This window comes from Paramormyrops kingsleyae, chromosome 3 (genome assembly GCF_048594095.1).
Source record: "Paramormyrops kingsleyae isolate MSU_618 chromosome 3, PKINGS_0.4, whole genome shotgun sequence".
NCBI classification, from domain to species: Eukaryota; Metazoa; Chordata; class Actinopteri; order Osteoglossiformes; family Mormyridae; genus Paramormyrops; species Paramormyrops kingsleyae.
In genome coordinates, this window is record NC_132799.1 from 42,992,789 (window position 1) to 43,020,757 (window position 27,969).

A 27,969-nucleotide genomic window follows, 5' to 3' on the forward strand; every position below is an offset into this window, starting at 1 on the left:
ATGACAGATCTCCCCAACGCACCTCCGCAGGTCGATGACCAGCGCATCGATCTGCTTCGCGAGGTGTTGTACTGGCTTCACCAACCGGAGGTCCGGGAGGACACCGGATTGTTGGACTTGGCCAGTAAAAGCGGGACCCTCCTCCAGGAGGTAACCCCGCTCACGGCAGCGCCTGTCATGGCGGAGGTTCGCGAGAACCTCCGACAGCTCTTTGACAGGGTTACGGAGAAGCGGCTTCAGCCGCTCGCCCTCTCCGAGGCAACCCCGCCGCAATCGTCATGCCCCAGCCGCAAGAAGAAGAAGAAGCGGAAGGGGAAAGGGGAAGCAGCCGCCCCGACGCTGTTCTTGGGGGCCTGCTCCTTACTCCCTGCCGGGGATGACATCGCCGCTGCACCGCCTGCAGCAACAACGGCTGCTGACGCCACACTGCCCGCGGCTGCGCTGCCTGCTGCAGCTGCCGCCTCTCTGCCCGCGGCACCGCAGCAGCTTGATGCCTGTCTCGCTGCTGCTATCCGGCCATCGCAGGCGACTTCCCCCTTCCAGGGCACACGGCTAGCCCTTAAAGGGGCCAGGGCCGTCAGGGACTCTATTCCCCGGATCCCCAAGGCCCTTAAAGGGGCAGCGCCTGCACGCCCAGCGCCAATCCTGGCGCCTATTCCGGACCTGCCTACTCCGCACCGGCCCGCGCCTGCTGTAGCTGCTGCTGCCGTCGCCGCTCTGCCCGCGGCACCGCCTGCTGCTGCTGCCGCCGTTCTGCCCGCGGCACCGCCTGCTGCTGCTGCCGCCGTTCTGCCCGCGGCACCGCCTGCTGCTGCTGCCGCCTCTCTGCCCGCGGCACCGCCTGCTGCAGCTGCCGCCGATCCGCCCGCGGCTGCGCTGCCTGCTGCCGCCGCCGATCTGCCCGCGGCTGCGCTGCCTGCTGCCGCCGCCGGTCTGCTCGCGGCACCGCCTGCTGCTGATGCCGCCGCTGCGAAGCCAGCAGCACGGCCTGACCCGCCTGTCCTGCCTGTCCTGCCTGACCCGCCGGTCCTGCCTGCTCTGCCTAGGGCAATGCCCGAGGCGGCCGCTGCGGCGCCCCCTGCTGGCCGCGTGATGGCGGTGCCCCCTGCTGGCCGCGTGATGACGGCGCCCCCTGCTGGCCGCACGATGGAGGTGCCCGCGACGGCGCCCCCTGCTGGCCACGTGATGGCGGCGCCTGTCCTGCCGGCTCCTGACCTGCCCGTCTCGCCTGTCCTGCCGGCTCCTGACCTGCCCGTCTCGCCTGTCCTGCCGGCTCCTGACCTGCCCGTCTCGCCTGTCCGGCCGGCTCCTGACCTGCCCGTCTCGCCTGTCCTGCCGGCTCCTGACCTGCCCGTCTCGCCTGTCCTGTCCGGCCAGCCCTGCTCGCCGGTCCTGCCCGTCTCGCCTGTCCTGTCCGGCCAGCCCTGCTCGCCGGTTCTGCCCGTCTCGCCTGTCCTGTCCGGCCAGCCCTGCTCGCCGGTCCTGCCCGTCTCGCCTGTCCTGTCCGGCCAGCCCTGCTCGCCGGTCCTGCCCGTCTCGCCTGTCCTGTCCGGCCAGCCCTGCTCGCCGGTCCTGCCCGTCTCGCCTGTCCAGCCGGCCCAGCCCTGCTCGCCTGTCCAGCCGGCCCAGCCCTGCTCGCCTGTCCAGCCGGCCACGCCCGCGGCCCCGCCTGAGGCCGCCGCTCGGCCCGCGGCCCCGCCTGAGGCCGCCGCTCGGCCCGCGGCCCCGCCTGAGGCCGCCGCTCGGCCCGCGGCCCCGCCTGAGGCCGCCGCTCGGCCCGCGGCCCCGCCTGAGGCCGCCGCTCTGCCGGTTGCCCCGCCTGAGGCCGCGGCTCTGGCGGCCTCGCCCGCGGCTCTGGCTGCCCCGCCTGTGGAGGCCTTGACTCTTGTCCGCCCAGGACTGACCTCCCTCATGACTCCCTCGCCCTTGCCCCGGCGAGGTCAACAGCCCCCTGGACCCCGCCTTTCGGTGTCCCGCAAGGGACGGGGACACAGGCGTCGGGCCCGGGTCCCGCCCGCCCTGCCCCCTAGCTCGCCCGTTCGGCCCCTGGCTGTGGCTCGGTGGCTGCCTGCGGGTCCTCCGGCTCGGGGTCGGCGGTCGCCTCCGGGTCCCCCCCTGGTTCCTCGGTGCCGGTCCTCGGTCCCGCCTCCGGCTCCGTGTCGGCCGCCTCCGGGCCCCCCTGCTCCGGCTTGGCGTCGGACGGCGCCTTCGCCGGCTCCGGCTGCGCCTCCGCCTGCCGCGGCTTCCCCCTCCTGCCTGCCTGCACCGGTGTTCCCTCCTGCTCCCTCCGTGTCCCCTCCGTCACTCCCTCGTCCCGTTCCCTTGGCCCCTGGGTGGTCCCCTCCTGCTCCCTCCTCCCTCTCGCCTGTGGCCCCTCCGGCCGCTGCCCGTCGCCCGCCTGGGTTCCTTCGGGCTCCCCTGGCTCCTCCTCCCTTTCCCTCCGTCCCGTCTGTTTTTGCTCCTCGTCCCTCTGTGTCTCCTCCGTTCCCTTCTGGTCCCTTTGTCACTCCGGTTTTTGCTGCTCGTCCCTCTGTGCCTCCCGTGTTCACTCCCGGCCCTTTTGTTCCTCCATTTTCTGTCCCCTCTTTGTCTCCTTTCTTTGTCTGCCTGTCCGCGTTCCCTGTCCTCTGTCAGGTTTTGTCGTTTTTCTGGTCCTTGTTCCTGTTCTGTGTCTCTGTCCTGTTTCCGGTGTCTCGTTGACGTTCTGCTTTTGTCTTCCAGGTCCTGTTCCCCGGTCTCGTCCGTCGCCTCCTCCCAGGCGCGCCCGGTGTGCGCGCCTTTGGGGGGGGGTTCTGTCACGATCCGCTCCGTTCGATCCCGATGTGTGCCACGCCCCTCATTATCCACGTGTGCTTTCCCGATCGTGCCCAGCTGTTCCTTGTTGTCTCGGCTTGTCTTTAGTATTTAGTCCGTGTCTGAGTCAGTCTTGCCCAGATCTGTCATTGATGTTTGTCGCTGTTTTGGTCCTGTCTGCCCGAATAAACCCCGTTTGCCTGCATTCTCGGCTTGCCTTGCCTGTTTCCCGGCTCGCTCGCTCACCGCACGCAACATATAGTTCTCATTTATCATAATGTAAAATTCAATAACCTTTTCTGACTATTAATCTGCACAATTTAATAATTTAATTAATATTACCTAATTTGTTTATCATTTTCTGCAATCACTGTGTGTTTAAGCAAGTTTTAAAACTAGCTGTGAAATTGTTGATGCTGTTGTTGATCTGAATGTTGCTGACAGAGCCTTAGGATACGTCTCTATACACATGAGTGAGGGGATGGATGCACTATTCTATGGAGGCCTCTGAAGAGAAAAAAATTATCCCAATTTTATATTGAGAGGGATGGTTAATTCCTTTTTAATGCAGACAACGTTAAAAGTCCCTGTTCTGCCGTTGATCTTTTGCATGCATGCTATCATGTATTAGTTTACTCTGTATTTTGATCACATGTCAAACTAAAGAATTTTTGGTCATATTTTTGTTCCTAATTTTGAAGTAATTGTAAAATAAAAATGTTGTTCTTTTCCGCCGCCATGCTTCGTCTTACTTGTGAAGGTTATACTTGCATTGAACTTGCTTTGTAGACAGTAAGATCCTGCCGGCATTAATTCTCCACTGTGTGGTAATTTTGAGAAATTGCGCACGTTTCTTATCCCGTCAGAATCGGTAAAACTAACGCCATGCGAATGTGTCTTAGCGCAGAGTTTAAAATATTTACGGTTTCCGGTCAATGAAGGCAGTTTGAAATAAAACAAAAACGGTTAAACTTTCTGGATGCGCAAACTCTCGCTCTTGGCAAAATGGTGCAGATAGTTGAGATAAAGGACTGTTACTCGATGAGATTTCGAATCCATCACTCCTTAAACGTGGAGAACATGGATCCAGAAGGTATTAATGATTATAGTGATTAAATGATAATAAAGTTGTAGCTCCCGGTATGTGACAGACGAAATGAACGGCCAAGTCTGCATTGGCCTAATGCTTGTTAGTCTTGAGGTAAAGCTGATAAGTAACACCTTTGGTTTTCGAGGTAAAATAACCGACCTGTTGAAAAATTCAACTTTTATCTACAGAAACGAATGTATTTTGAACTGCAAACGGATACATTGGAAGCAGAGTTTTAAAATGAGAAAATGTAACGATGTGATAGGAAATGCCATTCGTTATACTCCCCTTCTGTCTCCCATTCTTGCTCATCTTGTTTAAATAATAAGAAAATGAAAAGCAAGATCACTGTTAGTGACAAAAGTGCAGGACTAAATGTGTTTCATTTAATATTTATTCATTTGGATATGTGTGAGAGTAAGCGTATGCATGGATCTTGTCTTCTGGTTTAGCTTTCTTAGCTTTATCGGTAATTCACATTATTTCATTTATCTGACAATCTGAAGCCCATGGACTCATTTTAAACTGATTTTGTAGTAGAGTATTTATCCAGTTATTGTCATGTTCTTATATATCTCTCTGTGTTCCATTTTGTCCCAGTTCATGAGTTTGTGGAGGACAAGTTCATCTCCATTCTGGTCGTGAACTTCGAGAGGAGCCCACTGACCATGGAGAACTTGCAGTCTCTGGCCCTCAGTGTCCCTTCATTTTATTGGCGGCTCACTGGGGAGGAGTTGGATCCCAGCCTATTGCACGTAGCAACTGCACGGCTGCAAGTGGTACATCATGGTACAGAGACTGGTGTCCAGCATGGGGATGGAGAATCACCAGCTGAGGAGGATGACCATTACGGACAGGAGCTGCCATCACCCAGCTCTAGAAGGGAGGCTTTCCCTGCAGCTCCAGCATCCACGACTGAGGATGCTAATGGGCTTCCTGAGGCTCTCCCCTTGGCCTGGGGTGAAGATGAGCCCTCATCTCCATCCTTATCTGTGGCTTCTGACACTCAACCTGGAAGTCAGATTGAGCCAGAACATGCTGAGCCCTCCAGCTCCACCTTCTGGATCCCTGTGGGCCCTAACAGCACGTGGCAGCAGCTTGAGATCGAAGGCCGCAACTACCTGCGGAAGCTGGATGAGCTCAGCATCCCCGAGGGACTCTGGGGCATTACGGACTACGGTGATGACCACACCGTGCTCATGTCCGTGCATGTCTCCGTGCATGTGAGCAGTTCTCTGCGAACATGGGGCGTGAGGCAGGAGGAGAGGCCTCCTCAGAGGCCCGCTGGCACCAGTCAGAGGAAGCGCAAGGCCGAGCCCGACGACACCAGCGGCTCAAGTTCTCCTCCACCGCACAAGAGGCCCATGCGCTTCTGACTGGATTCCATGTTTTTACGCTGTAAGTTACATTTTTGTTTCAACATAATTAGAAGATCCCGCAGGAAAATATTAGTCAGTTACTTAATAAATGACCAAAAAGTAGTTGAATAGGACAGCTGGCCAACGTGTCTGTGTGCTTCCACTGACTGGCACCCTGACATATAATGATTTTTAACAACGAGGGGGAAAAATTCATACAGTAAATTAGTTAACAATAATTAGTAATCAAGTATAGTTCTCATTTATCATAATGTAAAATTCAATAACCTTTTCTGACTATTAATCTGCACAATTTAATAATTTAATTAATATTACCTAATTTGTTTATCATTTTCTGCAATCACTGTGCGTTTAAGCAAGTTTTAAAACTAGCTGTGAAATTGTTGATGCTGTTGTTGATCTGAATGTTGCTGACAGAGCCTTAGGATACGTCTCTATACACATGAGTGAGGGGATGGATGCACTATTCTATGGAGGCCTCTGAAGAGAAAAAAATTATCCCAATTTTATATTGAGAGGGATGGTTAATTCCTTTTTAATGCAGACAACGTTAAAAGTCCCTGTTCTGCCGTTGATCTTTTGCATGCATGCTATCATGTATTAGTTTACTCTGTATTTTGATCACGTCAAACTAAAGAATTTTTGGTCGTATTTTTGTTCCTAATTTTGAAGTAATTGTAAAATAAAAATGTTGTTCTTTTCCGCCGCCATGCTTCGTCTTACTTGTGAAGGTTATACTTGCATTGAACTTGCTTTGTAGACAGTAAGATCCTGCCGGCATTAATTCTCCACTGTGTGGTAATTTTGAGAAATTGCGCACGTTTCTTATCCCGTCAGAATCGGTAAAACTAACGCCATGCGAATGTGTCTTAGCGCAGAGTTTAAAATATTTACGGTTTCCGGTCAATGAAGGCAGTTTGAAATAAAACAAAAACGGTTAAACTTTCTGGATGCGCAAACTCTCGCTCTTGGCAAAATGGTGCAGATAGTTGAGATAAAGGACTGTTACTCGATGAGATTTCGAATCCATCACTCCTTAAACGTGGAGAACATGGATCCAGAAGGTATTAATGATTATAGTGATTAAATGATAATAAAGTTGTAGCTCCCGGTATGTGACAGACGAAATGAACGGCCAAGTCTGCATTGGCCTAATGCTTGTTAGTCTTGAGGTAAAGCTGATAAGTAACACCTTTGGTTTTCGAGGTAAAATAACCGACCTGTTGAAAAATTCAACTTTTATCTACAGAAACAAATGTATTTTGAACTGCAAACGGATACATTGGAAGCAGAGTTTTAAAATGAGAAAATGTAACGATGTGATAGGAAATGCCATTCGTTATACTCCCCTTCTGTCTCCCATTCTTGCTCATCTTGTTTAAATAATAAGAAAATGAAAAGCAAGATCACTGTTAGTGACAAAAGTGCAGGACTAAATGTGTTTCATTTAATATTTATTCATTTGGATATGTGTGAGAGTAAGCGTATGCATGGATCTTGTCTTCTGGTTTAGCTTTCTTAGCTTTATCGGTAATTCACATTATTTCATTTATCTGACAATCTGAAGCCCATGGACTCATTTTAAACTGATTTTGTAGTAGAGTATTTATCCAGTTATTGTCATGTTCTTATATATCTCTCTGTGTTCCATTTTGTCCCAGTTCATGAGTTTGTGGAGGACAAGTTCATCTCCATTCTGGTCGTGAACTTCGAGAGGAGCCCACTGACCATGGAGAACTTGCTGTCTCTGGCCCTCAGTGTCCCTTCATTTTATTGGCGGCTCACTGGGGAGGAGTTGGATCCCAGCCTATTGCACGTAGCAACTGCACGGCTGCAAGTGGTACATCATGGTACAGAGACTGGTGTCCAGCATGGGGATGGAGAATCACCAGCTGAGGAGGATGACCATTACAGACAGGAGCTGCCATCACCCAGCTCTAGAAGGGAGGCTTCCCCTGCAGCTCCAGCATCCACGACTGAGGATGCTAATGGGCTTCCTGAGGCTCTCCCCTTGGCCTGGGGTGAAGATGAGCCCTCATCTCCATCCTTATCTGTGGCTTCTGACACTCAACCTGGAAGTCAGATTGAGCCAGAACATGCTGAGCCCTCCAGCTCCACCTTCTGGATCCCTGTGGGCCCTAACAGCACGTGGCAGCAGCTTGAGATCGAAGGCCGCAACTACCTGCGGAAGCTGGATGAGCTCAGCATCCCCGAGGGACTCTGGGGCATTACGGACTACGGTGATGACCACACCGTGCTCATGTCCGTGCATGTCTCCGTGCATGTGAGCAGTTCTCTGCGAACATGGGGCGTGAGGCAGGAGCAGAGGCCTCCTCAGAGGCCCGCTGGCACCAGTCAGAGGAAGCGCAAGGCCGAGCCCGACGACACCAGCGGCTCAAGTTCTCCTCCACCGCACAAGAGGCCCATGCGCTTCTGACTGGATTCCATGTTTTTACGCTGTAAGTTACATTTTTATTTCAACATAATTAGAAGATCCCGCAGGAAAATATTAGTCAGTTACTTAATAAATGACCAAAAAGTAGTTGAATAGGACAGCTGGCCAACGTGTCTGTGTGCTTCCACTGACTGGCACCCTGACATATAATGATTTTTAACAACGAGGGGGAAAAATTCATACAGTAAATTAGTTAACAATAATTAGTAATCAAGTATAGTTCTCATTTATCATAATGTAAAATTCAATAACCTTTTCTGTCTATTAATCTGCACAATTTAATAATTTAATTAATATTACCTAATTTGTTTATCATTTTCTGCAATCACTGTGCGTTTAAGCAAGTTTTAAAACTAGCTGTGAAATTGTTGATGCTGTTGTTGATCTGAATGTTGCTGACAGAGCCTTAGGATACGTCTCTATACACATGAGTGAGGGGATGGATGCACTATTCTATGGAGGCCTCTGAAGAGAAAAAAATTATCCCAATTTTATATTGAGAGGGATGGTTAATTCCTTTTTAATGCAGACAACGTTAAAAGTCCCTGTTCTGCCGTTGATCTTTTGCATGCATGCTATCATGTATTAGTTTACTCTGTATTTTGATCACATGTCAAACTAAAGAATTTTTGGTCATATTTTTGTTCCTAATTTTGAAGTAATTGCAGGGCTAGACATAAGGATTTAGGAGGGCACAGCCACTTTGGCCTTGGCTATTCATATTTTTTCTAGGGCACAAGGCCATTAAGCCTGGGCACAAGGCCAAAATCTGGAGTAAAAATGTTTTTTCATTTATTTAAATTTCATAGGACACCTCGGGCCTTGTGGAGGAATTTTATTTCCATAAAGGATGCATTTTTTTATTTTCAAAAAAGCAGAAACTTTCCAAAAAGGCATTGGGCCAATACTGAGTCACTAATTACCAATTACTGTAATTACCAAGTTTAGACAACCTACGCAATACGACCTTCGATTTGAGACAGAATATATATAGCTTTATTTCAAAAAACAAAATCCAACAATAAAGGAGCCGTCAATATTTTTGTATTTGTTTGCTCAGAACACCCGTATTCTTTTAGTGTACATGGCAATTGACTTGACGTTCGTTTTTTGCACACTGCACGCTACCAGTCCTATATCCTCCCAGCAGAGCTTGGTACTTCTCTGAGTCAAATCTGCTCTGAGTCAAATCTGCTCTGCCTCGGCAAATGTTTTTTTACAACACCATCTGACACTTACCTGAACAAAGTAGATAATTTTCAACATTTTGCGGCAGTAGCCGCGAGTTCAGCTTGCTTTCTTTTACGTTCTCGATCTTTGCGAGGCATGGTGACAGCATAAGCAGCAGACGACAACTACACGATGATTACCGAAGAGGACACCTATCTGTTATTCGGAAACCGTCGGATGGCTTTTCCAATCAAAAACGTAACCCCCGATGATGCACCATTGTCATTGCTGTGGCTCCATAGTAGGCTGGACGATACATACCGTACCAGCCAATCATGCGACGAACACATGATCGTATTAGTCCGGAATTCATTGCGGTTCATTCAGTAGTTGGGAATTACGAGATGTGCGGGTCGACCTCGTTTCTCGTATCGAAGGTTGGGTTCGGGTTCAGTACAGATGCATCGATTGTTGATGAGGTAAAGTGGACCTTGTCGTGCGCAAGTCTTTTGTGTAATGAACGTTACTTTCGGTAAAAAGGGGGCATACGGCCAGACAAACATTAAAGGCAGGCCAATCTTGGCCGTAAGGTACTTCAATTTTGAGGAGGCGTGCGGCCAATTTTGAAAGGCACGACGGCCATTGGCCGCGGTGCCGCGGCTTATGTCTAGCCCTGTAATTGTAAAATAAAAATGTTGATCTTTTCCGCCGCCATGCTTCGTCTTACTTGTGAAGGTTATACTTGCATTGAACTTGCTTTGTAGACAGTAAGATCCTGCCGGCATTAATTCTCCACTGTGTGGTAATTTTGAGAAATTGCGCACGTTTCTTATCCCGTCAGAATCGGTAAAACTAACGCCATGCGAATGTGTCTTAGCGCAGAGTTTAAAATATTTACGGTTTCCGGTCAATGAAGGCAGTTTGAAATAAAACAAAAACGGTTAAACTTTCTGGATGCGCAAACTCTCGCTCTTGGCAAAATGGTGCAGATAGTTGAGATAAAGGACTGTTACTCGATGAGATTTCGAATCCATCACTCCTTAAACGTGGAGAACATGGATCCAGAAGGTATTAATGATTATAGTGATTAAATGATAATAAAGTTGTAGCTCCCGGTATGTGACAGACGAAATGAACGGCCAAGTCTGCATTGGCCTAATGCTTGTTAGTCTTGAGGTAAAGCTGATAAGTAACACCTTTGGTTTTCGAGGTAAAATAACCGACCTGTTGAAAAATTCAACTTTTATCTACAGAAACGAATGTATTTTGAACTGCAAACGGATACATTGGAAGCAGAGTTTTAAAATGAGAAAATGTAACGATGTGATAGGAAATGCCGTTCGTTATACTCCCCTTCTGTCTCCCATTCTTGCTCATCTTGTTTAAATAATAAGAAAATGAAAAGCAAGATCACTGTTAGTGACAAAAGTGCAGGACTAAATGTGTTTCATTTAATATTTATTCATTTGGATATGTGTGAGAGTAAGCGTATGCATGGATGTTGTCTTCTGGTTTAGCTTTCTTAGCTTTATCGGTAATTCACATTATTTCATTTATCTGACAATCTGAAGCCCATGGACTCATTTTAAACTGATTTTGTAGTAGAGTATTTATCCAGTTATTGTCATGTTCTTATATATCTCTCTGTGTTCCATTTTGTCCCAGTTCATGAGTTTGTGGAGGACAAGTTCATCTCCATTCTGGTCGTGAACTTCGAGAGGAGCCCACTGACCATGGAGAACTTGCTGTCTCTGGCCCTCAGTGTCCCTTCATTTTATTGGCGGCTCACTGGGGAGGAGTTGGATCCCAGCCTATTGCACGTAGCAACTGCACGGCTGCAAGTGGTACATCATGGTACAGAGACTGGTGTCCAGCATGGGGATGGAGAATCACCAGCTGAGGAGGATGACCATTACAGACAGGAGCTGCCATCACCCAGCTCTAGAAGGGAGGCTTCCCCTGCAGCTCCAGCATCCACGACTGAGGATGCTAATGGGCTTCCTGAGGCTCTCCCCTTGGCCTGGGGTGAAGATGAGCCCTCATCTCCATCCTTATCTGTGGCTTCTGACACTCAACCTGGAAGTCAGATTGAGCCAGAACATGCTGAGCCCTCCAGCTCCACCTTCTGGATCCCTGTGGGCCCTAACAGCACGTGGCAGCAGCTTGAGATCGAAGGCCGCAACTACCTGCGGAAGCTGGATGAGCTCAGCATCCCCGAGGGACTCTGGGGCATTACGGACTACGGTGATGACCACACCGTGGTCATGTCCGTGCATGTCTCCGTGCATGTGAGCAGTTCTCTGCGAACATGGGGCGTGAGGCAGGAGCAGAGGCCTCCTCAGAGGCCCGCTGGCACCAGTCAGAGGAAGCGCAAGGCCGAGCCCGACGACACCAGCGGCTCAAGTTCTCCTCCACCGCACAAGAGGCCCATGCGCTTCTGACTGGATCCCATGTTTTTACGCTGTAAGTTACATTTTTATTTCAACATAATTAGAAGATCCCGCAGGAAAATATTAGTCAGTTACTTAATAAATGACCAAAAAGTAGTTGAATAGGACAGCTGGCCAACGTGTCTGTGTGCTTCCACTGACTGGCACCCTGACATATAATGATTTTTAACAACGAGGGGGAAAAATTCATACAGTAAATTAGTTAACAATAATTAGTAATCAAGTATAGTTCTCATTTATCATAATGTAAAATTCAATAACCTTTTCTGACTATTAATCTGCACAATTTAATAATTTAATTAATATTACCTAATTTGTTTATCATTTTCTGCAATCACTGTGCGTTTAAGCAAGTTTTAAAACTAGCTGTGAAATTGTTGATGCTGTTGTTGATCTGAATGTTGCTGACAGAGCCTTAGGATACGTCTCTATACACATGAGTGAGGGGATGGATGCACTATTCTATGGAGGCCTCTGAAGAGAAAAAAATTATCCCAATTTTATATTGAGAGGGATGGTTAATTCCTTTTTAATGCAGACAACGTTAAAAGTCCCTGTTCTGCCGTTGATCTTTTGCATGCATGCTATCATGTATTAGTTTACTCTGTATTTTGATCACATGTCAAACTAAAGAATTTTTGGTCATATTTTTGTTCCTAATTTTGAAGTAATTGTAAAATAAAAATGTTGTTCTTTTCCGCCGCCATGCTTCGTCTTACTTGTGAAGGTTATACTTGCATTGAACTTGCTTTGTAGACAGTAAGATCCTGCCGGCATTAATTCTCCACTGTGTGGTAATTTTGAGAAATTGCGCACGTTTCTTATCCCGTCAGAATCGGTAAAACTAACGCCATGCGAATGTGTCTTAGCGCAGGGTTTAAAATATTTACGGTTTCCGGTCAATGAAGGCAGTTTGAAATAAAACAAAAACGGTTAAACTTTCTGGATGCGCAAACTCTCGCTCTTGGCAAAATGGTGCAGATAGTTGAGATAAAGGACTGTTACTCGATGAGATTTCGAATCCATCACTCCTTAAACGTGGAGAACATGGATCCAGAAGGTATTAATGATTATAGTGATTAAATGATAATAAAGTTGTAGCTCCCGGTATGTGACAGACGAAATGAACGGCCAAGTCTGCATTGGCCTAATGCTTGTTAGTCTTGAGGTAAAGCTGATAAGTAACACCTTTGGTTTTCGAGGTAAAATAACCGACCTGTTGAAAAATTCAACTTTTATCTACAGAAACGAATGTATTTTGAACTGCAAACGGATACATTGGAAGCAGAGTTTTAAAATGAGAAAATGTAACGATGTGATAGGAAATGCCGTTCGTTATACTCCCCTTCTGTCTCCCATTCTTGCTCATCTTGTTTAAATAATAAGAAAATGAAAAGCAAGATCACTGTTAGTGACAAAAGTGCAGGACTAAATGTGTTTCATTTAATATTTATTCATTTGGATATGTGTGAGAGTAAGCGTATGCATGGATGTTGTCTTCTGGTTTAGCTTTCTTAGCTTTATCGGTAATTCACATTATTTCATTTATCTGACAATCTGAAGCCCATGGACTCATTTTAAACTGATTTTGTAGTAGAGTATTTATCCAGTTATTGTCATGTTCTTATATATCTCTCTGTGTTCCATTTTGTCCCAGTTCATGAGTTTGTGGAGGACAAGTTCATCTCCATTCTGGTCGTGAACTTCGAGAGGAGCCCACTGACCATGGAGAACTTGCAGTCTCTGGCCCTCAGTGTCCCTTCATTTTATTGGCGGCTCACTGGGGAGGAGTTGGATCCCAGCCTATTGCACGTAGCAACTGCACGGCTGCAAGTGGTACATCATGGTACAGAGACTGGTGTCCAGCATGGGGATGGAGAATCACCAGCTGAGGAGGATGACCATTACGGACGGGAGCTGCCATCACCCAGCTCTAGAAGGGAGGCTTTCCCTGCAGCTCCAGCATCCACGACTGAGGATGCTAATGGGCTTCCTGAGGCTCTCCCCTTGGCCTGGGGTGAAGATGAGCCCTCATCTCCATCCTTATCTGTGGCTTCTGACACTCAACTTGGAAGTCAGATTGAGCCAGAACATGCTGAGCCCTCCAGCTCCACCTTCTGGATCCCTGTGGGCCCTAACAGCACGTGGCAGCAGCTTGAGATCGAAGGCCGCAACTACCTGCGGAAGCTGGATGAGCTCAGCATCCCCGAGGGACTCTGGGGCATTACGGACTACGGTGATGACCACACCGTGCTCATGTCCGTGCATGTCTCCGTGCATGTGAGCAGTTCTCTGCGAACATGGGGCGTGAGGCAGGAGGAGAGGCCTCCTCAGAGGCCCGCTGGCACCAGTCAGAGGAAGCGCAAGGCCGAGCCCGACGACACCAGCGGCTCAAGTTCTCCTCCACCGCACAAGAGGCCCATGCGCTTCTGACTGGATTCCATGTTTTTACGCTGTAAGTTACATTTTTGTTTCAACATAATTAGAAGATCCCGCAGGAAAATATTAGTCAGTTACTTAATAAATGACCAAAAAGTAGTTGAATAGGACAGCTGGCCAACGTGTCTGTGTGCTTCCACTGACTGGCACCCTGACATATAATGATTTTTAACAACGAGGGGGAAAAATTCATACAGTAAATTAGTTAACAATAATTAGTAATCAAGTATAGTTCTCATTTATCATAATGTAATATTCAATAACCTTTTCTGACTATTAATCTGCACAATTTAATAATTTAATTAATATTACCTAATTTGTTTATCATTTTCTGCAATCACTGTGCGTTTAAGCAAGTTTTAAAACTAGCTGTGAAATTGTTGATGCTGTTGTTGATCTGAATGTTGCTGACAGAGCCTTAGGATACGTCTCTATACACATGAGTGAGGGGATGGATGCACTGTTCTATGGAGGCCTCTGAAGAGAAAAAAATTATCCCAATTTTATATTGAGAGGGATGGTTAATTCCTTTTTAATGCAGACAACGTTAAAAGTCCCTGTTCTGCCGTTGATCTTTTGCATGCATGCTATCATGTATTAGTTTACTCTGTATTTTGATCACATGTCAAACTAAAGAATTTTTGGTCATATTTTTGTTCCTAATTTTGAAGTAATTGTAAAATAAAAATGTTGTTCTTTTCCGCCGCCATGCTTCGTCTTACTTGTGAAGGTTATACTTGCATTGAACTTGCTTTGTAGACAGTAAGATCCTGCCGGCATTAATTCTCCACTGTGTGGTAATTTTGAGAAATTGCGCACGTTTCTTATCCCGTCAGAATCGGTAAAACTAACGCCATGCGAATGTGTCTTAGCGCAGAGTTTAAAATATTTACGGTTTCCGGTCAATGAAGGCAGTTTGAAATAAAACAAAAACGGTTAAACTTTCTGGATGCGCAAACTCTCGCTCTTGGCAAAATGGTGCAGATAGTTGAGATAAAGGACTGTTACTCGATGAGATTTCGAATCCATCACTCCTTAAACGTGGAGAACATGGATCCAGAAGGTATTAATGATTATAGTGATTAAATGATAATAAAGTTGTAGCTCCCGGTATGTGACAGACGAAATGAACGGCCAAGTCTGCATTGGCCTAATGCTTGTTAGTCTTGAGGTAAAGCTGATAAGTAACACCTTTGGTTTTCGAGGTAAAATAACCGACCTGTTGAAAAATTCAACTTTTATCTACAGAAACGAATGTATTTTGAACTGCAAACGGATACATTGGAAGCAGAGTTTTAAAATGAGAAAATGTAACGATGTGATAGGAAATGCCGTTCGTTATACTCCCCTTCTGTCTCCCATTCTTGCTCATCTTGTTTAAATAATAAGAAAATGAAAAGCAAGATCACTGTTAGTGACAAAAGTGCAGGACTAAATGTGTTTCATTTAATATTTATTCATTTGGATATGTGTGAGAGTAAGCGTATGCATGGATCTTGTCTTCTGGTTTAGCTTTCTTAGCTTTATCGGTAATTCACATTATTTCATTTATCTGACAATCTGAAGCCCATGGACTCATTTTAAACTGATTTTGTAGTAGAGTATTTATCCAGTTATTGTCATGTTCTTATATATCTCTCTGTGTTCCATTTTGTCCCAGTTCATGAGTTTGTGGAGGACAAGTTCATCTCCATTCTGGTCGTGAACTTCGAGAGGAGCCCACTGACCATGGAGAACTTGCAGTCTCTGGCCCTCAGTGTCCCTTCATTTTATTGGCGGCTCACTGGGGAGGAGTTGGATCCCAGCCTATTGCACGTAGCAACTGCACGGCTGCAAGTGGTACATCATGGTACAGAGACTGGTGTCCAGCATGGGGATGGAGAATCACCAGCTGAGGAGGATGACCATTACGGACGGGAGCTGCCATCACCCAGCTCTAGAAGGGAGGCTTTCCCTGCAGCTCCAGCATCCACGACTGAGGATGCTAATGGGCTTCCTGAGGCTCTCCCCTTGGCCTGGGGTGAAGATGAGCCCTCATCTCCATCCTTATCTGTGGCTTCTGACACTCAACTTGGAAGTCAGATTGAGCCAGAACATGCTGAGCCCTCCAGCTCCACCTTCTGGATCCCTGTGGGCCCTAACAGCACGTGGCAGCAGCTTGAGATCGAAGGCCGCAACTACCTGCGGAAGCTGGATGAGCTCAGCATCCCCGAGGGACTCTGGGGCATTACGGACTACGGTGATGACCACACCGTGCTCATGTCCGTGCATGTCTCCGTGCATGTGAGCAGTTCTCTGCGAACATGGGGCGTGAGGCAGGAGGAGAGGCCTCCTCAGAGGCCCGCTGGCACCAGTCAGAGGAAGCGCAAGGCCGAGCCCGACGACACCAGCGGCTCAAGTTCTCCTCCACCGCACAAGAGGCCCATGCGCTTCTGACTGGATTCCATGTTTTTACGCTGTAAGTTACATTTTTGTTTCAACATAATTAGAAGATCCCGCAGGAAAATATTAGTCAGTTACTTAATAAATGACCAAAAAGTAGTTGAATAGGACAGCTGGCCAACGTGTCTGTGTGCTTCCACTGACTGGCACCCTGACATATAATGATTTTTAACAACGAGGGGGAAAAATTCATACAGTAAATTAGTTAACAATAATTAGTAATCAAGTATAGTTCTCATTTATCATAATGTAAAATTCAATAACCTTTTCTGTCTATTAATCTGCACAATTTAATAATTTAATTAATATTACCTAATTTGTTTATCATTTTCTGCAATCACTGTGCGTTTAAGCAAGTTTTAAAACTAGCTGTGAAATTGTTGATGCTGTTGTTGATCTGAATGTTGCTGACAGAGCCTTAGGATACGTCTCTATACACATGAGTGAGGGGATGGATGCACTGTTCTATGGAGGCCTCTGAAGAGAAAAAAATTATCCCAATTTTATATTGAGAGGGATGGTTAATTCCTTTTTAATGCAGACAACGTTAAAAGTCCCTGTTCTGCCGTTGATCTTTTGCATGCATGCTATCATGTATTAGTTTACTCTGTATTTTGATCACATGTCAAACTAAAGAATTTTTGGTCATATTTTTGTTCCTAATTTTGAAGTAATTGTAAAATAAAAATGTTGTTCTTTTCCGCCGCCATGCTTCGTCTTACTTGTGAAGGTTATACTTGCATTGAACTTGCTTTGTAGACAGTAAGATCCTGCCGGCATTAATTCTCCACTGTGTGGTAATTTTGAGAAATTGCGCACGTTTCTTATCCCGTCAGAATCGGTAAAACTAACGCCATGCGAATGTGTCTTAGCGCAGAGTTTAAAATATTTACGGTTTCCGGTCAATGAAGGCAGTTTGAAATAAAACAAAAACGGTTAAACTTTCTGGATGCGCAAACTCTCGCTCTTGGCAAAATGGTGCAGATAGTTGAGATAAAGGACTGTTACTCGATGAGATTTCGAATCCATCACTCCTTAAACGTGGAGAACATGGATCCAGAAGGTATTAATGATTATAGTGATTAAATGATAATAAAGTTGTAGCTCCCGGTATGTGACAGACGAAATGAACGGCCAAGTCTGCATTGGCCTAATGCTTGTTAGTCTTGAGGTAAAGCTGATAAGTAACACCTTTGGTTTTCGAGGTAAAATAACCGACCTGTTGAAAAATTCAACTTTTATCTACAGAAACGAATGTATTTTGAACTGCAAACGGATACATTGGAAGCAGAGTTTTAAAATGAGAAAATGTAACGATGTGATAGGAAATGCCGTTCGTTATACTCCCCTTCTGTCTCCCATTCTTGCTCATCTTGTTTAAATAATAAGAAAATGAAAAGCAAGATCACTGTTAGTGACAAAAGTGCAGGACTAAATGTGTTTCATTTAATATTTATTCATTTGGATATGTGTGAGAGTAAGCGTATGCATGGATGTTGTCTTCTGGTTTAGCTTTCTTAGCTTTATCGGTAATTCACATTATTTCATTTATCTGACAATCTGAAGCCCATGGACTCATTTTAAACTGATTTTGTAGTAGAGTATTTATCCAGTTATTGTCATGTTCTTATATATCTCTCTGTGTTCCATTTTGTCCCAGTTCATGAGTTTGTGGAGGACAAGTTCATCTCCATTCTGGTCGTGAACTTCGAGAGGAGCCCACTGACCATGGAGAACTTGCAGTCTCTGGCCCTCAGTGTCCCTTCATTTTATTGGCGGCTCACTGGGGAGGAGTTGGATCCCAGCCTATTGCACGTAGCAACTGCACGGCTGCAAGTGGTACATCATGGTACAGAGACTGGTGTCCAGCATGGGGATGGAGAATCACCAGCTGAGGAGGATGACCATTACGGACGGGAGCTGCCATCACCCAGCTCTAGAAGGGAGGCTTTCCCTGCAGCTCCAGCATCCACGACTGAGGATGCTAATGGGCTTCCTGAGGCTCTCCCCTTGGCCTGGGGTGAAGATGAGCCCTCATCTCCATCCTTATCTGTGGCTTCTGACACTCAACCTGGAAGTCAGATTGAGCCAGAACATGCTGAGCCCTCCAGCTCCACCTTCTGGATCCCTGTGGGCCCTAACAGCACGTGGCAGCAGCTTGAGATCGAAGGCCGCAACTACCTGCGGAAGCTGGATGAGCTCAGCATCCCCGAGGGACTCTGGGGCATTACGGACTACGGTGATGACCACACCGTGCTCATGTCCGTGCATGTCTCCGTGCATGTGAGCAGTTCTCTGCGAACATGGGGCGTGAGGCAGGAGGAGAGGCCTCCTCAGAGGCCCGCTGGCACCAGTCAGAGGAAGCGCAAGGCCGAGCCCGACGACACCAGCGGCTCAAGTTCTCCTCCACCGCACAAGAGGCCCATGCGCTTCTGACTGGATTCCATGTTTTTACGCTGTAAGTTACATTTTTGTTTCAACATAATTAGAAGATCCCGCAGGAAAATATTAGTCAGTTACTTAATAAATGACCAAAAAGTAGTTGAATAGGACAGCTGGCCAACGTGTCTGTGTGCTTCCACTGACTGGCACCCTGACATATAATGATTTTTAACAACGAGGGGGAAAAATTCATACAGTAAATTAGTTAACAATAATTAGTAATCACGTATAGTTCTCATTTATCATAATGTAAAATTCAATAACCTTTTCTGACTATTAATCTGCACAATTTAATAATTTAATTAATATTACCTAATTTGTTTATCATTTTCTGCAATCACTGTGCTTTTAAGCAAGTTTTAAAACTAGCTGTGAAATTGTTGATGCTGTTGTTGATCTGAATGTTGCTGACAGAGCCTTAGGATACGTCTCTATACACATGAGTGAGGGGATGGATGCACTATTCTATGGAGGCCTCTGAAGAGAAAAAAATTATCCCAATTTTATATTGAGAGGGATGGTTAATTCCTTTTTAATGCAGACAACGTTAAAAGTCCCTGTTCTGCCGTTGATCTTTTGCATGCATGCTATCATGTATTAGTTTACTCTGTATTTTGATCACATGTCAAACTAAAGAATTTTTGGTCATATTTTTGTTCCTAATTTTGAAGTAATTGTAAAATAAAAATGTTGTTCTTTTCCGCCGCCATGCTTCGTCTTACTTGTGAAGGTTATACTTGCATTGAACTTGCTTTGTAGACAGTAAGATCCTGCCGGCATTAATTCTCCACTGTGTGGTAATTTTGAGAAATTGCGCACGTTTCTTATCCCGTCAGAATCGGTAAAACTAACGCCATGCGAATGTGTCTTAGCGCAGAGTTTAAAATATTTACGGTTTCCGGTCAATGAAGGCAGTTTGAAATAAAACAAAAACGGTTAAACTTTCTGGATGCGCAAACTCTCGCTCTTGGCAAAATGGTGCAGATAGTTGAGATAAAGGACTGTTACTCGATGAGATTTCGAATCCATCACTCCTTAAACGTGGAGAACATGGATCCAGAAGGTATTAATGATTATAGTGATTAAATGATAATAAAGTTGTAGCTCCCGGTATGTGACAGACGAAATGAACGGCCAAGTCTGCATTGGCCTAATGCTTGTTAGTCTTGAGGTAAAGCTGATAAGTAACACCTTTGGTTTTCGAGGTAAAATAACCGACCTGTTGAAAAATTCAACTTTTATCTACAGAAACGAATGTATTTTGAACTGCAAACGGATACATTGGAAGCAGAGTTTTAAAATGAGAAAATGTAACGATGTGATAGGAAATGCCGTTCGCTAACTTTTAGCACTGCCTATAGTCTCCCTTACTTTGACTAATTGCATTTATTTCCACCACCTTCTCCTGGGTGGTGCTACCTGGAGCCTTCAATCTATCAAGATGTCCAGCACACCCTGCAACATGTGACGTCGCCACTGCCAATGACGACCGTGCATCCAGCTCGCCGTTCTGCCAGTGTCATCTTCCTTGTACGACCCGCTCCCTGCCTTCTGGCTGCCTGGCGATTGGAGGAAGTGTTGGCACCGGCTTGTCATCTCCCCCCTACTCTGCGTTTGTGTTTCAGACTACACTGTATTTGACTCTCCCTGCCGGCCCCTGGAGGATGGGCTCCCCCTTTGAGTCTGGTCCCTCCCAAGGTTTCTTCCTTCTAGGGAGTTTTTCCTTGCCACTGTCGCCTATGGCTTACTCACTGGGGGCTTTGGGTGGGGATGCTGTAAAGCGCTTTGGGACAATGTAATGTTGTGATAATGCGCTATACAAAAATAAATTTGTTGTTGTTGTTGTTGTTGTTATACTCCCCTTCTGTCTCCCATTCTTGCTCATCTTGTTTAAATAATAAGAAAATGAAAAGCAAGATCACTGTTAGTGACAAAAGTGCAGGACTAAATGTGTTTCATTTAATATTTATTCATTTGGATATGTGTGAGAGTAAGCGTATGCATGGATCTTGTCTTCTGGTTTAGCTTTCTTAGCTTTATCGGTAATTCACATTATTTCATATATCTGACAATCTGAAGCCCATGGACTCATTTTAAACTGATTTTGTAGTAGAGTATTTATCCAGTTATTGTCATGTTCTTATATATCTCTCTGTGTTCCATTTTGTCCCAGTTCATGAGTTTGTGGAGGACAAGTTCATCTCCATTCTGGTCGTGAACTTCGAGAGGAGCCCACTGACCATGGAGAACTTGCTGTCTCTGGCCCTCAGTGTCCCTTCATTTTATTGGCGGCTCACTGGGGAGGAGTTGGATCCCAGCCTATTGCACGTAGCAACTGCACGGCTGCAAGTGGTACATCATGGTACAGAGACTGGTGTCCAGCATGGGGATGGAGAATCACCAGCTGAGGAGGATGACCATTACGGACAGGAGCTGCCATCACCCAGCTCTAGAAGGGAGGCTTCCCCTGCAGCTCCAGCATCCACGACTGAGGATGCTAATGGGCTTCCTGAGGCTCTCCCCTTGGCCTGGGGTGAAGATGAGCCCTCATCTCCATCCTTATCTGTGGCTTCTGACACTCAACCTGGAAGTCAGATTGAGCCAGAACATGCTGAGCCCTCCAGCTCGACCTTCTGGATCCCTGTGGGCCCTAACAGCACATGGCAGCAGCTTGAGATCGAAGGCCGCAACTACCTGCGGAAGCTGGATGAGCTCAGCATCCCCGAGGGACTCTGGGGCATTACGGACTACGGTGATGACCACACCGTGCTCATGTCCGTGCATGTCTCCGTGCATGTGAGCAGTTCTCTGCGAACATGGGGCGTGAGGCAGGAGCAGAGGCCTCCTCAGAGGCCCGCTGGCACCAGTCAGAGGAAGCGCAAGGCCGAGCCCGACGACACCAGCGGCTCAAGTTCTCCTCCACCGCACAAGAGGCCCATGCGCTTCTGACTGGATTCCATGTTTTTACGCTGTAAGTTACATTTTTATTTCAACATAATTAGAAGATCCCGCAGGAAAATATTAGTCAGTTACTTAATAAATGACCAAAAAGTAGTTGAATAGGACAGCTGGCCAACGTGTCTGTGTGCTTCCACTGACTGGCACCCTGACATATAATGATTTTTAACAACGAGGGGGAAAAATTCATACAGTAAATTAGTTAACAATAATTAGTAATCAAGTATAGTTCTCATTTATAATAATGTAAAATTCAATAACCTTTTCTGACTATTAATCTGCACAATTTAATAATTTAATTAATATTACCTAATTTGTTTATCATTTTCTGCAATCACTGTGCGTTTAAGCAAGTTTTAAAACTAGCTGTGAAATTGTTGATGCTGTTGTTGATCTGAATGTTGCTGACAGAGCCTTAGGATATGTCTCTATACACATGAGTGAGGGGATGGATGCACTATTCTATGGAGGCCTCTGAAGAGAAAAAAATTATCCCAATTTTATATTGAGAGGGATGGTTAATTCCTTTTTAATGCAGACAACGTTAAAAGTCCCTGTTCTGCCGTTTATCTTTTGCATGCATGCTATCATGTATTAGTTTACTCTGTATTTTGATCACATGTCAAACTAAAGAATTTTTGGTCGTATTTTTGTTCCTAATTTTGAAGTAATTGTAAAATAAAAATGTTGTTCTTTTCCGCCGCCATGCTTCGTCTTACTTCTGAAGGTTATACTTGCATTGAACTTGCTTTGTAGACAGTAAGATCCTGCCGGCATTAATTCTCCACTGTGTGGTAATTTTGAGAAATTGCGCACGTTTCTTATCCCGTCAGAATCGGTAAAACTAACGCCATGCGAATGTGTCTTAGCGCAGAGTTTAAAATATTTACGGTTTCCGGTCAATGAAGGCAGTTTGAAATAAAACAAAAACGGTTAAACTTTCTGGATGCGCAAACTCTCGCTCTTGGCAAAATGGTGCAGATAGTTGAGATAAAGGACTGTTACTCGATGAGATTTCGAATCCATCACTCCTTAAACGTGGAGAACATGGATCCAGAAGGTATTAATGATTATAGTGATTAAATGATAATAAAGTTGTAGCTCCCGGTATGTGACAGACGAAATGAACGGCCAAGTCTGCATTGGCCTAATGCTTGTTAGTCTTGAGGTAAAGCTGATAAGTAACACCTTTGGTTTTCGAGGTAAAATAACCGACCTGTTGAAAAATTCAACTTTTATCTACAGAAACGAATGTATTTTGAACTGCAAACGGATACATTGGAAGCAGAGTTTTAAAATGAGAAAATGTAACGATGTGATAGGAAATGCCGTTCGTTATACTCCCCTTCTGTCTCCCATTCTTGCTCATCTTGTTTAAATAATAAGAAAATGAAAAGCAAGATCACTGTTAGTGACAAAAGTGCAGGACTAAATGTGTTTCATTTAATATTTATTCATTTGGATATGTGTGAGAGTAAGCGTATGCATGGATGTTGTCTTCTGGTTTAGCTTTCTTAGCTTTATCGGTAATTCACATTATTTCATATATCTGACAATCTGAAGCCCATGGACTCATTTTAAACTGATTTTGTAGTAGAGTATTTATCCAGTTATTGTCATGTTCTTATATATCTCTCTGTGTTCCATTTTGTCCCAGTTCATGAGTTTGTGGAGGACAAGTTCATCTCCATTCTGGTCGTGAACTTCGAGAGGAGCCCACTGACCATGGAGAACTTGCTGTCTCTGGCCCTCAGTGTCCCTTCATTTTATTGGCGGCTCACTGGGGAGGAGTTGGATCCCAGCCTATTGCACGTAGCAACTGCACGGCTGCAAGTGGTACATCATGGTACAGAGACTGGTGTCCAGCATGGGGATGGAGAATCACCAGCTGAGGAGGATGACCATTACGGACAGGAGCTGCCATCACCCAGCTCTAGAAGGGAGGCTTCCCCTGCAGCTCCAGCATCCACGACTGAGGATGCTAATGGGCTTCCTGAGGCTCTCCCCTTGGCCTGGGGTGAAGATGAGCCCTCATCTCCATCCTTATCTGTGGCTTCTGACACTCAACCTGGAAGTCAGATTGAGCCAGAACATGCTGAGCCCTCCAGCTCGACCTTCTGGATCCCTGTGGGCCCTAACAGCACATGGCAGCAGCTTGAGATCGAAGGCCGCAACTACCTGCGGAAGCTGGATGAGCTCAGCATCCCCGAGGGACTCTGGGGCATTACGGACTACGGTGATGACCACACCGTGCTCATGTCCGTGCATGTCTCCGTGCATGTGAGCAGTTCTCTGCGAACATGGGGCGTGAGGCAGGAGCAGAGGCCTCCTCAGAGGCCCGCTGGCACCAGTCAGAGGAAGCGCAAGGCCGAGCCCGACGACACCAGCGGCTCAAGTTCTCCTCCACCGCACAAGAGGCCCATGCGCTTCTGACTGGATTCCATGTTTTTACGCTGTAAGTTACATTTTTATTTCAACATAATTAGAAGATCCCGCAGGAAAATATTAGTCAGTTACTTAATAAATGACCAAAAAGTAGTTGAATAGGACAGCTGGCCAACGTGTCTGTGTGCTTCCACTGACTGGCACCCTGACATATAATGATTTTTAACAACGAGGGGGAAAAATTCATACAGTAAATTAGTTAACAATAATTAGTAATCAAGTATAGTTCTCATTTATAATAATGTAAAATTCAATAACCTTTTCTGACTATTAATCTGCACAATTTAATAATTTAATTAATATTACCTAATTTGTTTATCATTTTCTGCAATCACTGTGCGTTTAAGCAAGTTTTAAAACTAGCTGTGAAATTGTTGATGCTGTTGTTGATCTGAATGTTGCTGACAGAGCCTTAGGATATGTCTCTATACACATGAGTGAGGGGATGGATGCACTATTCTATGGAGGCCTCTGAAGAGAAAAAAATTATCCCAATTTTATATTGAGAGGGATGGTTAATTCCTTTTTAATGCAGACAACGTTAAAAGTCCCTGTTCTGCCGTTTATCTTTTGCATGCATGCTATCATGTATTAGTTTACTCTGTATTTTGATCACATGTCAAACTAAAGAATTTTTGGTCGTATTTTTGTTCCTAATTTTGAAGTAATTGTAAAATAAAAATGTTGTTCTTTTCCGCCGCCATGCTTCGTCTTACTTCTGAAGGTTATACTTGCATTGAACTTGCTTTGTAGACAGTAAGATCCTGCCGGCATTAATTCTCCACTGTGTGGTAATTTTGAGAAATTGCGCACGTTTCTTATCCCGTCAGAATCGGTAAAACTAACGCCATGCGAATGTGTCTTAGCGCAGAGTTTAAAATATTTACGGTTTCCGGTCAATGAAGGCAGTTTGAAATAAAACAAAAACGGTTAAACTTTCTGGATGCGCAAACTCTCGCTCTTGGCAAAATGGTGCAGATATTTGAGATAAAGGACTGTTACTCGATGAGATTTCGAATCCATCACTCCTTAAACGTGGAGAACATGGATCCAGAAGGTATTAATGATTATAGTGATTAAATGATAATAAAGTTGTAGCTCCCGGTATGTGACAGACGAAATGAACGGCCAAGTCTGCATTGGCCTAATGCTTGTTAGTCTTGAGGTAAAGCTGATAAGTAACACCTTTGGTTTTCGAGGTAAAATAACCGACCTGTTGAAAAATTCAACTTTTATCTACAGAAACGAATGTATTTTGAACTGCAAACGGATACATTGGAAGCAGAGTTTTAAAATGAGAAAATGTAACGATGTGATAGGAAATGCCATTCGTTATACTCCCCTTCTGTCTCCCATTCTTGCTCATCTTGTTTAAATAATAAGAAAATGAAAAGCAAGATCACTGTTAGTGACAAAAGTGCAGGACTAAATGCGTTTCATTTAATATTTATTCATTTGCATATGTGTGAGAGTAAGCGTATGCATGGATGTTGTCTTCTGGTTTAGCTTTCTTAGCTTTATCGGTAATTCACATTATTTAATTTATCTGACAATCTGAAGCCCATGGACTCATTTTAAACTGATTTTGTAGTAGAGTATTTATCCAGTTATTGTCATGTTCTTATATATCTCTCTGTGTTCCATTTTGTCCCAGTTCATGAGTTTGTGGAGGACAAGTTCATCTCCATTCTGGTCGTGAACTTCGAGAGGAGCCCACTGACCATGGAGAACTTGCAGTCTCTGGCCCTCAGTGTCCCTTCATTTTATTGGCGGCTCACTGGGGAGGAGTTGGATCCCAGCCTATTGCACGTAGCAACTGCACGGCTGCAAGTGGTACATCATGGTACAGAGACTGGTGTCCAGCATGGGGATGGAGAATCACCAGCTGAGGAGGATGACCATTACGGACGGGAGCTGCCATCACCCAGCTCTAGAAGGGAGGCTTCCCCTGCAGCTCCAGCATCCACGACTGAGGATGCTAATGGGCTTCCTGAGGCTCTCCCCTTGGCCTGGGGTGAAGATGAGCCCTCATCTCCATCCTTATCTGTGGCTTCTGACACTCAACCTGGAAGTCAGATTGAGCCAGAACATGCTGAGCCCTCCAGCTCCACCTTCTGGATCCCTGTGGGCCCTAACAGCACGTGGCAGCAGCTTGAGATCGAAGGCCGCAACTACCTATGGAAGCTGGATGAGCTCAGCATCCCCGAGGGACTCTGGGGCATTACGGACTACGGTGATGACCACACCGTGCTCATGTCCGTGCATGTCTCCGTGCATGTGAGCAGTTCTCTGCGAACATGGGGCGTGAGGCAGGAGGAGAGGCCTCCTCAGAGGCCCGCTGGCACCAGTCAGAGGAAGCGCAAGGCCGAGCCCGACGACACCAGCGGCTCAAGTTCTCCTCCACCGCACAAGAGGCCCATGCGCTTCTGACTGGATTCCATGTTTTTACGCTGTAAGTTACATTTTTATTTCAACATAATTAGAAGATCCCGCAGGAAAATATTAGTCAGTTACTTAATAAATGACCAAAAAGTAGTTGCTGCAGTATATATTCCATAAATTTACTGCAGTTTTATGAGTCCTTATAAAGTAATAACTGTAAGCGTTCTTTAAGTATGAAAGAGTTTAGTACACCTGCAGCGGACGGGCACGTGTCCCCATAATTATAACTTTAGGTTACATTTCTGCATGACTTAGTATTCAGTAAGTACCAGGTAGTGTTGGGTGGTACTCACGTCTCGTATTTACCATTTATATCAGTCTTCAAAGTCTTTAGATAATTAAGGTTGGTCTTGGTTGTTTTCTTGCCTGGAGAAACAGACTTTTGATGCCATGACGCCACAGCAGCACAACAGCTGTCAGTACGGTGGAGGTAAGAGTTTGAAACGTTCATCAGCCTCTCAGCCACGCATCTCGCCTGGATACGGGATTCAGCTTTTATTCTTCTGTATTACTCCCTAAGTCCCTCACTCTGCACAATCTCTATACCGTTTGCTTTATAGGAGGGAGGAGCAGCACAAATGCAGCTGACAGACGTAAAGCCATGTGCTGGCAGCAGATGCTTCGCACCCCGTAATAGCGGATCTGTTGCTGGTAAGACTGTCTGTGCTGCCTGGCATCTCAGTAACCAGGTGAAACTCCCCAGGCAAGGTAAGGATCATATTGTGTTGAGTTTGTGAGTTTCCTGTGTGTAAAGACAGTTTTAGGGTCAGTATGGAGCCTGGCACAGGCATGAGCTGGGGAGACGTGACCAAAGACTCATTCACAGTCTGCACTGTTACTCTTGTGTGTCTTTTCATTCAAATCTCTTTCCCCACAGTGTCCATCATCTTGAGCAGCACCGGCTGTGATTTAGCATGAAGGATGCCTGTTCAGTTTTCCACCTGAACAAGTGCCCTCTGGACCCAGGTGTGCACTACATGAGCACTTTATGTTCCTGACTCCTTATCAGCGTTTACATTTACATTCTCAGCCAGTATTTAATCTGTAAAGTTCCACTCGGTGAGATTTATACAGACACGAATAAAGAGCACAGTCAAAGGATGTTTTTGCTTCTGCCTCATTTAACAGGCTATTCCCAATTTCCCTCTGGGTCTGTGTTTTCACCTCTTGAATGCTGGGATTTGTAGGCCCCGAGGTGCTGCCAGCGAGGGTGAGAGGGTTCAGAGATGGAGGAAGCCAGGGTGTTGCTGCAGTCCAGCAGTCAGAGCCACATTAACGCAGGTACACCCCCTCAGTATGTGTCTTGTATGCATATCAGATCTGGCTGAACATAGTCCTCCAAAGCTGTAGTGTAATCCTGGTCAACCTCTGGGGTTAGTTGCTCTGTTGGCCTGTGGAAAAATGGGTACTCTTAATGTATTCTGTGTGTTTTGCAGGAATATTTCCAGGCACTCTACACCAACC

The 27,969-nt window shown here is 45.8% G+C and overlaps 1 protein-coding gene across 1 annotated transcript; it reads left to right on the forward strand.

Annotated features, from left to right (window-relative positions):
* LOC140588345 (uncharacterized) lies at nucleotides 1–27,969 on the forward strand. The gene is made up of 6 exons (XM_072710362.1): nucleotides 1–124; nucleotides 25,718–26,515; nucleotides 26,884–26,935; nucleotides 27,066–27,471; nucleotides 27,693–27,786; nucleotides 27,942–27,969. Exons 1-2 carry the CDS (start codon nucleotides 1–3, stop codon nucleotides 26,491–26,493), a joined length of 900 nt encoding a protein of 299 aa, XP_072566463.1. The 3' UTR covers nucleotides 26,494–26,515; nucleotides 26,884–26,935; nucleotides 27,066–27,471; nucleotides 27,693–27,786; nucleotides 27,942–27,969.